Below are 17,929 nucleotides of genomic sequence, written 5' to 3'. Positions count from 1 at the left end.
AATGACCAAATTAAAGGATAACGTGCCTTTCGAACCAGCCTTCTTATACCAATTTGCGAGTTTCATAAGGGTATGAAGACTGGAAAAAAGAGGTCTCAAAGGGGATCAAGGGGAGTAGATAGGAGCGACGGGAGTGATAAACAAAGAAGGTCTGACCAGCGGCGTCATGGTCACGATTTTTTTCCGCCGTCAAGTTCGCAGATTGTGAACAATCCTCGGTACTCACTTTACGTAATTTATGTTTAGTCCCTTACTGTCAGAGCTGTCAGATCAGTGTAACACGCTAAATAAAATTTACACAAAAGGCAATTTACACGGAAAAAAATACACGGTTATGAATAATTATTGGGTACCGGACTGGTCACCGAAAATTTGATCGTTTTCTTTGGTACATCGAGGTCTTGAAATTAGTCTATGATCTGACGGTGATTAAAAAAGGAGGAGGAAATAAATTGGCAACTGAGCGCCTAAGGAAGTTAAGAGTGGATTGTTGAAAGGGGCCGAGAAAGAAAAAGAAGTATTTGAAAGGTTGAAACCTTAAGGGGCACCCGAGGTCTCTGGAGATGTGAGTCTCTGGAGGCAAAAGGGAGGCTCAGGTTCTCAGAGTCAAGGTCCTCTATATTGAAGGGAGTACTGTACATATGAGGGTATAAGTGAACCCTGTGTGAACCCTGCCCACCTACCTCTGAAACCCTATTTCCACCTAGGGCTCGTTCAAGAATTCCATCAGGGATTTACCTCCGATTTACCTCAGGGGTACCTCCGAGGATTTCTTCCGGGACTATTTGAGAATTTCCTACCTTGATACATTGCGATTATCCTCGTGTGGAGATTTCACCCACTTTATTCTGCTTTTTTTGCTCCCAATCACTTCCAGCCAATTCCCATACGACGAGGACTTTATGTACGACGTCTCGCTGCAGCTCGAACCCGATCGGCATGGGGAGCTCGATTCGATAGTGCCTGAACATAGGAGAAGACATAAGCATAGGTAAGTCCAGGCTGATGATGGCGGCACTTGTAAGTCTAGTGGAAAAGGATGAATGCCAAACGGTCCTTTTAGAAGTGATGGTTGAAAGTGTGTGGATGCTCAAGTTAACCCTCTAATACCCAATACCGCCTTTAGACGGGGTATAGTTTGAGCATTTTTGTAATATTTGTTACGTGGAAAATCAAAATTTTTATAGTTTTGGCTGATATTCAGGACTGTTTTGTATATCTCAAAATGGTTTTTGGTGTATTTTAAAGCGTATTTACATTTTTAAAAACCATTGAAAAATTGATGTTTTAGTCACCTTCTAGAAGTCATTGTTTATTTTGCATTTAATCACTGCATTTAACATATTTTAATTTTTTCCCAAATCCCTCTATCCTAGTTTTATAGTTTAAGGGAATCGAATACACTCTAAAAATATTTTCCCTAAAATTACACGGAAAATAAAATTTTCTATGAAAAAAAATAAAAATAAAAATATTTCAACAACAATAATAATATCTCAAAATGTTTTCATCTCAAAAAATCCGTACCCCAAATAGGCTTCCAGAAAAAATATAAAACTTTGGGGATGTTCAAAAATAAAAATTAGAAAACTCAAAAACTGAAATTCACGAAATCGAGAATTAAAAAGAATCATCTTCCAAAACATGTTTAAATCGATTTTAGATGACGAAAAATGATATTTAGATCAAAATCAAAAATTTGGGTATTAGAGGGTTAATTATGGTGTACAGTACGTTTGTTAAGATCAGTGGAAGCGTAGAGAGTAACAGTACAAAGGAGAAATTTATTCACAAACATCCAAAATGTTTCAACCATCACTGTTACGAGAAGCGCTTCCCATCGGAAGCTTTTTGCTTCCACGTGCCAACGACTACACCGAACATAATCCTTCCTTAACAACCAGAAGAAACCGAAAGACAACGAACGAAAAAAAAACAAGCTAAATCAATTAACTTCCTCCCACTTCATTTACTGGTGCTGATGTGCTTTTTTATTCTCTTCCCTACCGTAGACATCATCACCATCATCGACACTGTAAGAAGAAAAGACACAAGAAGCGGAAAATCCTAGTTCATGATTTAGATGATCAAAGTGTTAAGGTAAGTCAACGCCCCATCTTCCTTGCCCTTGTATTTTACGATGGGTTTGTTCGTTTCATGACACATTTACAACGCCGGATGTCTTCCCTCTGCTATCTGTGAAAGCTCCATCAAGGAAGATAGTTACGTTCCAAATGGGCACTTTTGAACACGGCTTGTTTTTTTGTGGTTTTTACGTACCTTCTCTCCATTGCGACTTTCATTGCTTCCTATGGAGATTATCCCTTGATTAAGTGTTGAAAGTAGAAAGCGAAGTATGTCGAACAATTGTATTATTGAAAGTTTGCAGTCGACTTTTCGTATCTCAAAGTTCTACAAATTGATATTTCTCTCTATCTCAATGATTTTGTCAGTTACTCAAATCTGCACATATTTTACTGCTCCACATGTCGATGTATCTTATCCCCCTATTTCAATGCTATTTACTACTTACTACATCGAAAATGAGCGTGATCGCATCACCAACATTAAAAGACTACATGATCCACACGGTACACTTTGTGGCACAAATGTCCTAAATGGAGGATAACCTGCCGCTGAAGCCGGCCTTCTGATATCACCCGGTACCCTATCCTACTAACAAAGTTTCCTTTCCTAGAGAAGCCATTGGATTTTCTAATTAATTTCCTAAAAAAACACATTTGAGGGGCCCAGAATCAAAGGAGTGTAAGTGACCATTTTGCCGATTTTGAGCTGAGCATAACATCAAATTCTTTAGATTTCAAGCTTTCAAGAATTTTTTTAAGATTGTTTCTACGATGATTGGAAAAATTACAATAAATCAGAGAAAATTGGGTTGATTTTGAAACTCCATACATTTTGTTTGGGATGAAAAATTGGTCAAAAACTTTAAACCTCATTTACTCGAAAGTGGGTTTTTGTCACTTACACCCCTTTGCTTCTAACCCCCTCATTTCACAAAATCAGAGCTTGTAGCCACTTGTATCAGTAAAATTCAGCTTAAAATTACTTTAAAAACCCCCATTAAATGTGGAAGACGTTTCAAACGATCATCAGAAAAGCTTGAGTGAAAGACCTACGGATAACTAGTTTAAAGTAATTGATGAAAAACTAGGATCAAAGAAACAATAAAAAAGCCAAAAGTTTTTAAATAAGTAGTTCAATTGACCCCTATTTCATGGAACATTAAGATACTTCACGGTTAGATAATCTCCACTTTCGATACCGAACCCCCAGAAAAGGGATAGGCAAATTAGAGTCCCGAAGGGACTGAGAAACCAGAAACTGAAAAATCTCACCCGCATAACTTTAAAACTGTGCCAACTTTTATCGCGTTCGTTCGACGGAAGGGCACGCCACCACTGCAGCACGTTGCGGGTCAGCAGGAGGACTGTGTGAATACTTGGTTTTATTGCTTTCCATCTGTTGCTTCTTGGCAGCAGCCGTAACAGCAACTGTCGTCGATGTGGGGGAAGCTTCTGTGGGGATTAGCTCGAGAAACTGAGGCTTTGGATCGCGGTTGAAGTGTTGAAGGGTTCGGTGAACACTGAACAGAGAGGGGAACCGGAGCTGGCAATTGTGTCGAAATGAGACTTTTGCCGCAAGGTTAAGGAGGGATAATGTAGCTAGCTAATAGAAAAGGAAGACCTGTTGTTCGGGAAGGGGACATATGATGATGTGGTAGTAGAATTGAAATGGTGACTGAATGAGGTAAGATTTTACGGCATGTGGTAGGGGATAATTGTCTTAGAATATGTACTGTGAAAAGAGATCAAATGAATAATAATGAAAGCTTCTTCTTCTTCTTTCCGACGTAACGTCCCAGCTGAGACTGGACCTTCTTCTCGGTGTTCTTGTGAACTTTCACAATTATTAAGGCTGTTGGTACATAGGATTAATTATTTGGTAAATTACTTTGAATACCCACAAGTTTGGAAGAAATATTTTAGAAACTTGCTGCTGAATTGAGCGAACTTGTAAAAATGTGTACCCTAGAAAAGTTAAGATGAATCTATGGACAATTTATATGTTTGAATTCTCTGAAGAACTACTTTTTTTTCTTGGCGTTACGTCCTAACTAGGACAAAGTCTGCTTCTCAGCATAGTACACGATAAACACATGCAGGTACGAAAGATCTCTTTGCCTAAAGTAGTCATGGAGATTTCTGAAATTTGGCAATATGAGCCCTTAAATAATTCTGGAAATCCTAAAAAAAAAAGTTCTTTTGGAAATTTTGTAAGAATTCTTGAGTATGTTTTGAGAATCGTCTGAAGTTGTGAGTAATCGTGAAAATCTATTAAAAGAGTAATACACTGGAAGCCATTTTTACGCCATGGAATGGGGCTTAAATGTTAAACAGGACATACTTACCTTACCGATCAGGTTAAGGCCGGGGTGGTCTCTGCTGTACATAGTAGCCGTCTCCATTCCACTCGGTCCATGGCTGTTTGTCTCCAGTTCCTCACTCTGCGTAGGGGGTGTGGAGCGGATCTGGTTGGATGGTTAGAACACTTGACTATCACGCCGAGGACCTGGGATCGAATCCCACTCCCGACAAACTCACACAAAAAAATGTGAGTTCTTCCTTCGGAAGGGAAGTAAAGTGTGGGTCCCGAGATGAACTAGCCCAGGGCTAAAAATCTCGTTAATACAGATAAAAAAAAAACTCTGCGTAGGATCCGCAGATCGTCCTCCACTTGGTCGACCCACCCAGCTCGCTGCGCTCCACATCTTCTTGTACCGGTCGGATGACTCTCGAGAACCATTTTAGTCGGGTTGCTATCCGACATCCTGATGACGTGACCCATCCACCGTGGCCTCCCGATTTTCGCGGTATTGACGATGGTTGGTTCTCGCGTGGTTCATTCGCCTTCTCCAAGTCCCGTCTTCCATCTGCACTCCGCCATAGATGGTACGCAACACCTTCCGTTCGAAAACTCCAAGGGCCTGTTGATCCTCTGCACGTAGAGTCCATGTTTCGTGCCCATAGAGGACGACTGGTCTAATAAGCGTTTTGTAGATGGTTAACTTCGTGTTACGGCGAACTTTATTCGATCGTAGAGTTCTGCGGAGTCCAAAGTAAGCACGATTTCCTGCCATAATGCGCCTCTGAATTTCTCTGCTGGTGTCGTTGTCGGCGGTCACCAGTGAGCCCAAGTACACGAACTCTTCAACCGCCTCGATTGCATCACCGTCGATAGAAACTCAGGGTGGCGGGCACGGAGATTCCTTCCTGGAGCCTTCTGCCATCATGTAGAATAATGCGGGGCAAAAGTTCGCACGGGGCAAAAGTTCGCAGTGGGTCTTTCGCTGAGCACGAGTTAAGAACCCAAACAAATCTGTATGGGTTCGATACATAATCAGGTCAGCTACTCGTCATTAAAAATTGGTGGGATGTTGTTATGGTTTGGCAGAGTTATGCGAAAAAATGTGTTTCTAGGTGTTTTGATAGAATTTTTGGACCTTTTGGAATAAGTTTGTAGTAACAGGAAGAAGAAGAATCTCATAACCTATTGATGTCGGAGAATCGTTATTCCATAGTAGTTCGTGAGGAGCACTCGAATAAACAATAAACTACTAGTGCTTCTTGCAGAAAGCGACATTGTTAACAGAATTCATGGCTAGAGTGAAAAGATGAACATGAATTAACATGAAATAAATGAACATCACATCAAATAAACTACCCTGTACAAGGTGCGAACTTTTGCCCCGCATAATGTGAAAAGTGAGGGCACTATGGGGCAAAGTTCGCACTGGAGTACTTGTTTTAAAAATGGTATTACTAAAACTACAAAAGGAACGCGAAAAAAATCTAGTACTACGTTTTGAAGGCAACATGATAGGGACTCGTTTAACGAAGAAAAACGATATTGTTTTCTTTTCGTTCAATAGTTATTTTGTAAAGTCTGTTAGGTGCGAACTTTTGCCCCGCATTACTCTACTTTGTCTTCGACTCATTAATGACTAATCCGATTCGCCTGGCTTCATTCTTTAGTCGGGTGTACGTTTCCGCTATCGTCTCAAATTTTCGAGCTATAATATCAATATCTTGCGAAACCAAGCAGCTGAACGAACTTCGTGAAAATCCTTCCCCTCGTCTTTATTCCTGCTCTCCTCATTACACCCTCTAAAGCAATGTTGAACAGCAAGCACGAAAGACCATCACCTTGCCGTAACCCTCTGCGAGATTCGAAGGGACTCGAGAGTGTCCCTGATACTCGAACTACGCACATCACTCGATCCATCGTCGCCTTGATTAATCGTATCAGTTTATCCGGGAATCCGTATTCGTGCATAATCTGCCATAGCTGTTCTCGATCGATTGTATCATACGCCGATTTGTAATCGATGAACAAGTGATGTGTGGGCACGTTGTATTCGCGGCATTTCTGCAACACCTGGCCAATGGCGAACATGTGGCGAACGTTGTAGCGCGTTCACCCATGAATCTGATATTGCCCCGCGAACTCTCTTGCAATCGGTGATAGACGGCGGCATAAAATTTGAGAGAGTACCTTGTAGGCAGCGCTCAATAGTGTGATCGCGCGATAGTTCCCACTTCTTCGCTCTTTTTGTAGATGGGACACACGATACCTTCCATCCACTCCTCCGGTAATACTTCCTCCTCCCAAATCTTGGTAATGACCCAGTGTAGTGTTCTCACTAGTGCTTCTCCACCGCGTTTTAGTTACTTGCTTAGTAGCTGATCTGCTCCAGCGGCTTTGTTGTTTTCTACCGGCTAACCTCCTCTTCAATCTCTTGGAGGTTAGGGGCTGGAAATCTTTCGTCCTGCGCACGTTCTCCTAGATCTGTTACCGCGGCAGGACATAAAAAAGATACATAATAATACGCATAAATAAACTCAGCACTTCAAAAGAGCGAACTAACTGAACTGGTTTTGCTCTTGGGGGTTTCCAGGAGTTTTTGGATACCTTAACCTGACAAAGTTTCTTGAAACAATTTCGGAAGAATACACGGAAGAGTTTATAAAGAAGTTCTTGGTAGTTCTCAACTCAAGGTAACTTCGGAGAAAGTTCGGAGAAGTTCTTTTGAGGTTCCATGGAAGACTTTGTGATAGAATTGAAGGAGGAATCTGTGTAGAAATCCATGGATGCATTTTTTTTAATTAATCCGTTCAGAAATTTTTGGAGGAATCTTTCGAAGAATTCCTTTAGCACTTCTGTTGAAGTTCATGTAAGAATTTCTGAAGTAATCCATTGAAAATTGTCTAAATTATTTATTTGAGGAATGTTTAACTAACCTTTGTCACTGCAGTATTCGCCCTCTTCATGCAATTTCTATTTTGTTATGTATGAAGTGGCAAACATTAAAGCAAGATTTTAGGCAGCGTCCATTATTACGAAATGATGGAATCGTCATTTTTCGACTCCCCATTCCCCCTCCGTAAAGCTTTTTTGTATGAAAACCCGATTTTTTTTTGCATGAGCCGTAACTCTAGGCCATACTCCCCCTCCCCCTAGAGCGTTACGTGATTTGTGGACGGCCCCTTGAGGGGGGGGGGGTATTCTTGTGCTTTATCCTAATAGCGTGTGGAATTTCCGAACAAATTTCTGAAGAAAGTTTACGAAAGAGAAAGATTTTTAAAATAATATGTTAGGAAATTCCTGGAAGGTTTTATGCACGAATCCTTCAAGGAAATTTTGAAGAAATCCTTTGAGATTTTTTTTGAAAAATCCATGGACGAAATTTTAAGGAAATCCTTGGAATATTTTATTTGGTTGACGGGATTTATGAAAGAATTTTTGTGTTAAGTCCTAATATTACAGAGATTTTTGTGCACTGTGAGAGCGCATAGGTAAGAGAATGCAAAAATTCAAAATACACAATTTTCTAATGATGAGAAACTGTCAATCTCCTCTGGGGCTCTAAAAGCTTTCAAAATTCACATGAATTTTGTGATCTTAAATCTGATAGGCGATTTTACTAAAACATTTTGAGAGGGCACAAAAATATTGAAAACAAGAGACAAAGACAAGTTCTTATATCCAGAAAGGTGCGAAACATAGAGGCAAACCAAATTTGAAATCCCTCCATGTTTATAGTTTATGTGAGAGCGCAAAAAAAAATCCGAAGCAGAATTATTTACAAACAAAAACAGGATTGGAAACTTGTTCAAAGACACTTGTTACCATACTAGGAGATGCTTTTTTTATCTGTAGAGCTGGCTACTCACTGAGTAACTTGAAGTAACTCGATGACACCACTGGAACGCCCCTGAAAGGACTCTAAAACCCCCTGAAATACCTTGGAACGCTCCTCAAACCACAAATTGAACCCCCCCCCCCCCCATGTCAACCACACAGCTTTCAGGAAAGCCTTGGAAACCGCATAAAACGTATCTTTCAGCCCTATGAAACCTCCGAAACCCCTTACAAACCATGGGAGACCATCTAAGACACCCTTCTTCCGTTTGTCCCTTCTTTTCCTGAGACCTCATTTTCATCTCCACCATAAACACGAACTGGGTGCCGTTGCCATCGATACGGTACTGAATAGCTGTCCCTCTTTTTATGCAAAAATAAAATGCATAAAAGGAGGCATCAGGAGTCTCAGGGGCGTTTCAGGAGGTCTCATGGGGGTTACAAGGGGTCTCAGGAGATTCCACGGGGTTGTTTCAGGGGGCCTGCGTTGGGGAGTTTCAGGTGCTCTTAGGGGAGTCAAGAGCGTTTTAGAGGATTTCAGAGATATTTAAGGGAGCCTCAGGGGAAATTATGATGATTTTCAGAGACGTTTCAGGAGGTCCCAGGGGGTTTTAGAGGATATTCAGAGATGTTTCAGGGCATATGACGTGATTTCAGAGTATTCACGGTGATTCACATATATATCAAGGGCATTTACGGAGCATTAAGTGGTTTTCAGTTTTTTTTTTTATTAAATTTTTGATTCATAAGTCTTATCTGTTTATTTAAAGCTTTACCGAGCTTTACCGAAAAATTGTGTTGAATATTTTATTATTCTAGCTACAATTTTGAAGAAAATCAATAAACCGTTATTTGTGCAACCTTAAACCTGGGGCGTGATCCAGAACTAGGTTTCTGTTAGAAAGGGGTCTTGGCAAGGAAATGCCCCAGAAACCTCTTGGAACCAGTGCTTCATCAGGGGTTTCTAACATTACCAATCTCATTTACGATTTTAGCCGAAATGAATGACCGCCAAGATCGTTTTCAGTTTCACGTTGTGAGAGCTAAAAGAGTCCGAGAACTCACTCGAGAGCGACCAATCATTATTCCCAATCATCTGGCTCGTGCTGACAGGCTATTCGTCTTTCAGCACGCTGCGTGGCATTGTACATTGTAATTGTACTGTGAATAAAACACGAACAGGCAAAATAAAACGAAAAATTAGAAGAGCAAAATATGGTTATCAAAAAATGCCGGCGAAGCGCGCCCAAAATGCTATCAAACGCCCCTGAAACCTATGGGAATGCCTCCTGGAATGCATTGAAACGCCCCTGAAACCTTTTCTAATGCTCTTTAAAGGCTCCTGAGGCCGTCTCTCCTGAATCACTCTCACCCCCGTAATACTATTGAAGTGCTCCTGAGATCTCCTAAATCCCATTGAAACGCCAGCGAAATTTCTCGGAACGTCCTTTAAGGGTTCCTAAAATCTCCTGAAAAAAAAACACCCTGAAATGCCCCTAACACCCTTATGACACAAATGTCCCAAATGGAGGATAACGTTAACATGCCTCTGGAGCCGGCCTTGAATACCTTTTTTTGGACTCTCTGAAAACTTCATCTTGGCCCTCTCTCAAATGTCCAATACTACTGTATTCAGTCCAAAACACGAAAAAAGACCTCATTTCAGACTCGTTTTTTTTTTAATTTGAATGAGATTTTGTTCATGCGCTGGATTTTGCGTTTGCATCAGCACATTACCATTTTTCCTAACCTCGCGTTTAAAAAACACTTAATTTTCTTCTTCAAAAAAAAATATAACTCAAAAACGGTTTGTTAATTTGAAATTACTCTTCGACGCTGTTTGAGTATATTCGGATGACTTTAAGAAAAAATACACTGAGAGTTATATTTATCGTGGATCTATCTTAGATAACGACATATATTTTTAATTTTCCAAAAAACCTAGTCCTTCGATGTTTTTTAGCAAGCAGACTTCCAGCCTAAAAAATTGCCAAGTTGCCCAGTATGGTCAAATTAGATTAAACTGCACGAGTAAATCTGAGGTAATAGTTTACGCTTTAAAAATAAATTCAGAAGGAATCTCTTACTGAATGACTATAGCATTTCCGGAACATTATTTTCCCAAATTCACAGAAGAATTATGAGGACAGTGCACGATATGTTTCTTAGAAAAGTTGAACAAAAAGGCGATTTCTTATCAATGAAGCGATTCCTGTAGAAATCTGTGAACCGATTCTTGGAGGCATAAATATTCTTGAAAATCCATAAATATCTAAAGAAAGTTCCGTGAGGGTTTATATCGGGTATGGATAGATTCCTGGCGGAATATAAAAAAAATAAATCAATTTTAACTGGTTCTCGCAGTCTAGAAGATCAAAACGGATAGTTTTGTTATGCCTCACGTTTCGGCACTTTGTGTTTGGCCAAAAACTATCCGTTTGGATCCCCTAGACTGTGAGAACCAGTTAAAATTGAGAAATCATCCAGTCGAATAACTACGCAATCAAAAAAATTAAAAAAATGGTTAAAATCCCTGGTAACAAGCAAACAAACAACAACAACTTATTTTCAATCGACCTAAGATTGTAGGTATTATAAAATTATTTGTTTACTTACTTCTATTCCATCAGGTTATAGATCCGGATGATCTTCCACAGCGCGCCCGTTGGACGATTATAGCAACCGCCTTCCTACTGCTGATTATGTGCCTACTCCTAGTCGGAATCACCCTGCGGATGGCGCCCATCATCGACGATATGGGTGAGTACTTTCAATTTCGCCATCATTATAGTACATTTGATGAAGCTTTATGGCAAGCAAAAGCTTGTCAGTTTCCGTCTCTTTCATGGTAAGCTTTTAGTCGAAAACGAATTCGAGAGAGATTCTGCGTATTGCGGATGTTTGCGGGAAAAGACCACGTGCTCGGATGGAAGCTTTCCATTTGTTGCTTCATTCCACTAGATATCTAGAATCGAATCTGAGAGCTGAGAGGTCTAATCCGCGATGAACGAAACTCTTCTCTGAGTGTCCTTTTTCTCTCCCAACATCGAGATCGATATGGATGGAGGGAAATTTGGAAAACTTTTTTTTTTCTGAAGAGGGATTACGTTTCATGCGACTTGGAGTGGTCGTTTAGTGTTTATTGACCTGTTGCTACGTTGAGGGGGATCTTACCAAGGTTACGCGCTTCGATGATGCCATGGCGTTGGAAACTGTGCATGTCTAATTAGAGGAAACGTGATATTTTGGAAATGGAGATGAAAAAGGAGCTACTAATTACGATTTTCATTGGGGGGATTTAGTTGAAGTCATATTGTGAGCGATTCACGTGCTATAAGGAGGTGGAGGGTAACATCATTTTCAAGAATGTTGCTCACTAATGCTATTTATAGTCTTTTCCTCTTAGCAATTTAATTAATAATTTGGTGATTACCATAGTGCAGGCCCGTGCACAGAAGTTGCGTCAAGGGAAGGGTTTTCCCAATTTCGGGAAAAGGCGGAGGGGCGCCTAGTGTAAGAATCATTGGTAAGGGGGGGGGGGGGGGGGGGTTAACACTTAACTTGCCATAGTGTGTAGCGGTGATGTTTGAAATATCGACCAGCCCAATAACCAAAGATTTACTTTAGAGTAAAAAAAACTCAAAAAACCGGAAAAAATACTTAAAAACACAGTTTTTCTGGAGTTATTCCAAATGTAAAGTAGTTTTTTGCACATTTTTATCTTAAGTTGCCCGTATTGACAAAATTAAAATATTGCATAGAAATGTCTGGAGCTTCACAAAATTAATACGTATAATGTAGGATATTCACATTTTTGGTTTGAACTTCCCATTCATTTTTTTTTATTTTTTGTGACAACTCCAAATTACGGCAAACTTTTTCGACATTATTTTTTATGAATTGCCATAAAAACCCACACGAATATTGCGAAAGAATTGTGGAATGATTCCAATTTGCATTATGATCGACAGAAATTTCTAAATATATGGCGGATTGAATTTCCGGATCGAATTTCGTGGATTGAAATTGTCGTAGAAGCTGTCTTCGATTTTTTTTTTCATAATTAATTTGAAAGTTTCAACCAAAGGATTGAAAAAATCGGGAGGAACCCCTTCTTGTTGAAGGAATTCCCGAAGGCTAGCCGAATAAATTTAATGACATTAATAAGCAATTCACAAACATTTTTTTCAAGAAATTTCCAAAAGAATTGCAAAAGCATTTTTAAATCTTCTTATCTATATATATAATAATAAGTTTGAAGTTCCTTTGAGGCAACAAAACTCAAGAACGAATGAACCGAAAAGCATAAACCTTGCACGATTCGGTTCGTATTCTTGGTGGCTGTGTTTATATGTTCAAAAAGTTATAAAAATCGACTAAAAAGTAAGAAAATTGAAAAAGTACTGATTTTTCATGAGCTGGGAAGGAAATTAAGAGCCAGTTCGCGAGAGCCGCAACCCCTTCTTGTATCGATGTGCTCCGATTGAGCTGAAAATTTCAGGGTATGGTTTTCCATATAAAAGATGATATCTGGCCGATTTTCAGATTTTTCCGTTAGGGGAAAGTGGGGTAAAATAGCCCTCAAAGATTTCATGTCTTAAAATAGGTAAAATCACTAAAGTCGCAATAACTTCCGCAAAAGTTAACAGATTCAGCTGAAATTTTGCATGGACACTCTACTCCTATGGCACTTCCATTTAAGCCAAGCGTTGGATATACTTTGATATTTAATTTGAAGAAATAGGTTATTTTCATAATTTTTATGACGATTTTCAGGGCGCCTGTTTTCGTACCAACAGAACTAGGATGAAAAACTGAGTACTACGTTTTGAAGGATTACCCAAGAGCTTTCATTTGATATGTGACCCAGAGGCGCCAACTTAAAAACTTTCGAAAAAAAAATTTTTTTCTCGGGGTATGCATTTTACCCCATATTTTTAGCTGTCTAAAGAAGTGTTGTCGCAAATTATGTCAACGTTATTTAACTTTCAAGGGTTTTTCTTCAATATTAATTCAACAGAAAAATAATGACTAAGAAATGCAATTATTAGATTTTTTCATTTGGGGAAAGGAGGGTAAAACGAACTAACTCAACCTCCTTTCGAAATAACGTTGCTACGATGTTCTCTGATCGGACTCGAATTTTCAGAGTTCTTTATTCTACTCAAGAATAGATGCTTTATCACATATTATTTTTTTAATCTTGAGAGGATAACGGGGTAAAACAATTCTCAGAAAAAAATGTTGAAAATAATCAAAATTTCAAAACCTACAAATGTTTTGGTAAAACTTGGCGAAATTTCATGAAATTAGAAAAAAAAAATCTTAATTTTTATTGCTTTTTCAAATGAGCAAGTCTGACAACATTTTGACGTCGAGAAATGTCACAGATTAGCACGTGGTGTGTGATTTACCGGATTCTTTCTCGATTTTTCTTTTGACATGCATCTGCGGTTCAATTTTCTCTTTTTCTCGTGAAAGTTGCTGCAGTGCACAATGGTCGACGAAAAAGATTTACGAGGAAAGATGCATTTAGCACCTTCAAATGATTTTTGGGCAAAAATGGTCTACTACAAAGTTGTTCCCAAAAATAACTCCCTCTTTTCAATGTACATAAAAATTAGGGTGGTCCATATTTTCAAAGAAATTGGGAACCAAACTTTTTTATTTGCTAGAATAACTGTATACATTCTTCGAGAAAGTTGTAGATCTATCAATTTTGAGCAAGTTTCCTGAAGACACTTTATATGTAGCTTTGAAATTTACCGATCTAGAGCTATTTTTCTGAATAAGCTTAGGGTGGTTCAAGAAAAACCGGTTTTCTGGCGTTAACTTTTTCAGTTTCGATTTTTCATCAAAGTCGCCCAAGAAACACTTGTTGAGCATTTGAAGACGCGTCGTTTCATGCGCTAAAATGGTCTTTATCTCTTTTGGTTCAATAGTTACAGGTGTTTTTCCTAAAAAATCATATTTTTTTTTAAGGTGATATGATCGATTGGTGTGTGGAAAATACTGAAAAGTGCCTATTTTTCTAGAAAATCATCAATATATTTTGAACAGAATGACGAAGGAACATTCCGAGCGCGTGCGTTATTTTTGTGTTCTAAAAATTTTTTTTATACAACTTTGACGTGAAATTTGAAACAAAAAAGATAAAGATAAAGGGGGACGCTAGAACAAATCGTTTTATTGCTTTATCTTTTTTGTTTAAAACTTCTCGTCTAAGCCGCGTAAGAACCACTTTTACAGCTTCCAAAAAAGCGCATTTTCGTTCGCTGAGAATGTTGCTACGTCATTCCGTTCAAAATTTATTGATGATTATCTAGAAAAAATAGGTACTTTTCAAGTATTTTTCACTTGAGTTACAAAAAAAACACCCCTCTAATTTTTTGATAGGTTTTATAACAACGTTTCTTCTTTTGAATGCGGGCAAAAGATAATTTTTATGATTGCCCCAACCCGTCATAACACCTTTTCAAAAAACTATGCTCTACAAGTGTTTCTTGGGTGACTTTGATGAAAAATCAAAACTGAAACAGTTAACGCCAGAAAACTGATTTTTCTTGAACCACCCTAAGCTTATTCAGAAAAAATATCTCTAGATCGGTAAATTTTAAAGCTACATAAAAAGTGTCTTCAGGAAATTTGCTCAAAGTTGATAGATCTACAACTTTCCCGAAGAATGTATACAGTTATTCTTGCAAATAAAAAAGTTTGGTTCCCTATTTCTTTGAAAATATGGACCACCCTAATTTTTATGTACATTGAAAAGAGGGCCTGATTTTTGGAAACAACTTTGTAGAAGACCATATTTTTTCCAAAAAATCATTTGAAGGCGTTGAATGTATCTTTCCTCGTAAATCTTTTTCGTGGACCATTGTGCACTGCTGCAGCTTTCACGAGAAAAAAAGAGAGAAAATTGAACCGGAGATGCATGTCAAAAGAAAAATCGAGAAAGAATCCGGTAAATCACACACGTGCTAATCTGTGACATTTTTCGACGTCAAAATGTTGTCAGACTTGCTCATTTGAATAAGCAATAAAAATTAAGATTTTTTTTCTAATTTCATGAAATTTCGCCAAGTTTAACCAAAGCATTTGTAGGTTTTGAAATTTTGATTATTTTCAACATTTTTTTTCTGAGAATTGTTTTACCCCGTTATCCTCTTAAGAATAAAAAAATAATATGTGATAAAGCATCTATTCTTGAGTAGAATAAAGAACTCTGAAAATTCGAGTCCGATCAGAGAACATCGTAGCAACGTTATTTCGAAAGGAGGTTGAGTTAGTTCGTTTTACCCTCCTTTCCCCAAATGAAAAAATCTAATAATTGCATTTCTTAGTCATTATTTTTCTGTTGAATTAATATTGAAGAAAAACCCTTGAAAGTTAAATAACGTTGTCATAATTTGCGACAACACTTCTTTAGACAGCTAAAAATATGGGGTAAAATGCATACCCCGAGAAAAAAAATTTTTTTTCGAAAGTTTTTAAGTTGGCGCCTCTGGGTCACATATCAAATGAAAGCTCTTGGGTAATCCTTCAAAACGTAGTACTCAGTTTTTCATCCTAGTTCTGTTGGTACGAAAACAGGCGCCCTGAAAATCGTCAAAAAAATTATGAAAATAACCTATTTCTTCAAATTAAATATCAAAGTATATCCAACGCTTGGCTTAAATGGAAGTGCCATAGGAGTAGAGTGTCCATGCAAAATTTCAGCTGAATCCGTTAACTTTTGCGGAAGTTATTGCGACTTTAGTGATTTTACCTATTTTTAGACATGAAATCTTTGAGGGCTATTTTACCCCACTTCCCCCTAACGGAAAAATCTGAAAATCGGCCAGATATCATCTTTTATATGGAAAACCATACCCTGAAAATTTCAGCTCAATCGGAGCACATCGATTCCACTTCCTTTGGAAAGGGGGTCGCGGTTCTCGCGAACTGGCTCTTAAAACGATCGAAATGAAACCAATCTAGAGTGCGGTGCTGTCATGAGCAGCTTACAGTTACAGCTGTCAAACCCCCACAGCTTGGCAAGACAAAGTTTGCCGGGACGGCTAGTATATATATAAAAATGTACTGGCATACGTGGGACCACGCATAACTTGCGAACGGAAGGTCCGATTTTGATCGTCTTAGTTTTGTTCTGTATGTTTTCACCCAAGGAAGGTTTATGAGGCAAAAAATATGGAAATATTGAGAGATTTTGAAAATCGATCTTCCATACATTTTGTGACCGGGGACATGGTCTTGGATAGAAACTTGAAACGTCTAAAAACGCAGTAGACAAGACAAAGTTGGCCGGGTACAGCTAGTAGAATAATAAAAAAAGGAATTACAAGGAAACTCAAAAAAATGCAAAAAAATGTCAAGGTTTTATCAAAGAAATGTTCATAGCAATAGCTGAAGGAGTTCCTAAGGAATTGGGTTTCTAAATTTAGAAAAATGTATTGATTTTTTGATTCTATATGAAAGAGCAACTATTTCTGAGCCACTATGATTTTTTCAGATTTAAAGAACTTTATTTTGGCACACAAAATCCATTTCAAAGTTAATTTTTGAAATCACCTTTTGACAGCTAGGCAACTGTTTGACAGCGACGAGGGGTGATTCGACAAATCGCTCCCATACAAATTTCAAATCAGGTTCCCGGACACCAAAATTCGTGAAAATTTGGATTTCGGCTCAGTGTGACATGCAGATTTAGAATATCGAGTTATCTCAACACCGTTAAAGAAGCCAATTGCTGAGAAATTTTTTTAGATATCTTGAAAAATTCTCAAAGAAATTGACGAACAAATTCTGGAGAAAATCATGAAGTAATTGCCATAAGAATTCTAAAAAAAATAAAAATTAAAAAATGTTTGTGAAGAACATCCTAAAGAATATGCTGAAGGTATTTTGGAAAGGATTTCCAAAAGAACTGCTCAAAGAATTCACAAGTAACTAGCTATCCTCGGCCAACTTTGCCCTGCCTTCTGCGTTTTCATGACGTTTCAAGTACCTAGCCAAGTCCAAGCCGCGTTTAAAGTGTATGAATAATCGATTTTTAAAAAATCTCAATTTTGCCATGTTTTTTTGCCTTATAAACCTTTGTTGAAAAGTATTGCTTTCATGATTCAAAAACGCAAAGGACATAGTAAACGCAAACGTTAGACATACATTGAGTAGATGTCAAATAGATGATGAATTAAGAATTTGAACCATTGGAGGACGAAAATTATCATAGATGGAAGCAACGGAATTAAATAAAAATATTTAAGGAAAGCTAGTGGAAGCATTTTTATGATAGGATTGTGGGAATTAGAAGGCAATCACTAGCGTGCGCAGCCTTTTATTTTTGCTCGTTCATTCCCTTCGATAAAAACAAGAACGAGCGAGATAAAAAAAGGGGGCAAGTGAATTTGATAGTTAACAAGTCTACTGAAAGAGACATTTAAGGACTAGGCAGGTCAATTGGGTCACGACAGTACATGACAAACGAAGATAAACATTATGGCACTGATATTGTCACATTTGGCTTACGCAAACTAGGTGGAGAAATTTTAGAATCGGGACGAGTGGAGACAACGAAGAAACAATATGTAATTCTTTGATCTGCTAAATAGTCGATTTCTCAAAAGGGTTTCTTGTTCAGTCCGTACAACCTTCCTTGGATGAAAACTAACCGAACAAACTTAAGACGACCCAAATCGGACCTTCC

General features: G+C 38.3%; 1 protein-coding gene across 4 annotated transcripts in view; it reads left to right on the top strand.

The window, feature by feature from the left end:
- LOC109426613 (uncharacterized) overlaps window positions 1-17,929 on the top strand; it is a 678,826-nt gene that overhangs the window by 271,879 nt on the left and 389,018 nt on the right. For all 4 annotated transcript variants that reach the window (XM_062853560.1, XM_062853561.1, XM_029869670.2 and 1 more), the window contains 3 exons: window positions 878-991; window positions 2,013-2,100; window positions 10,854-10,983. In XM_062853560.1, the coding sequence (XP_062709544.1) occupies window positions 878-991; window positions 2,013-2,100; window positions 10,854-10,983 (332 nt within the window). The remainder of the gene's footprint in view (window positions 1-877; window positions 992-2,012; window positions 2,101-10,853; window positions 10,984-17,929) is intronic.

The sequence above is a fragment of the Aedes albopictus genome, chromosome 2 (genome assembly GCF_035046485.1).
Source record: "Aedes albopictus strain Foshan chromosome 2, AalbF5, whole genome shotgun sequence".
Lineage (NCBI taxonomy): Eukaryota > Metazoa > Arthropoda > Insecta > Diptera > Culicidae > Aedes > Aedes albopictus.
Note: the sequence above shows the minus strand (reverse complement) of the source record. Positions and strands in the feature narration are given on the sequence as shown.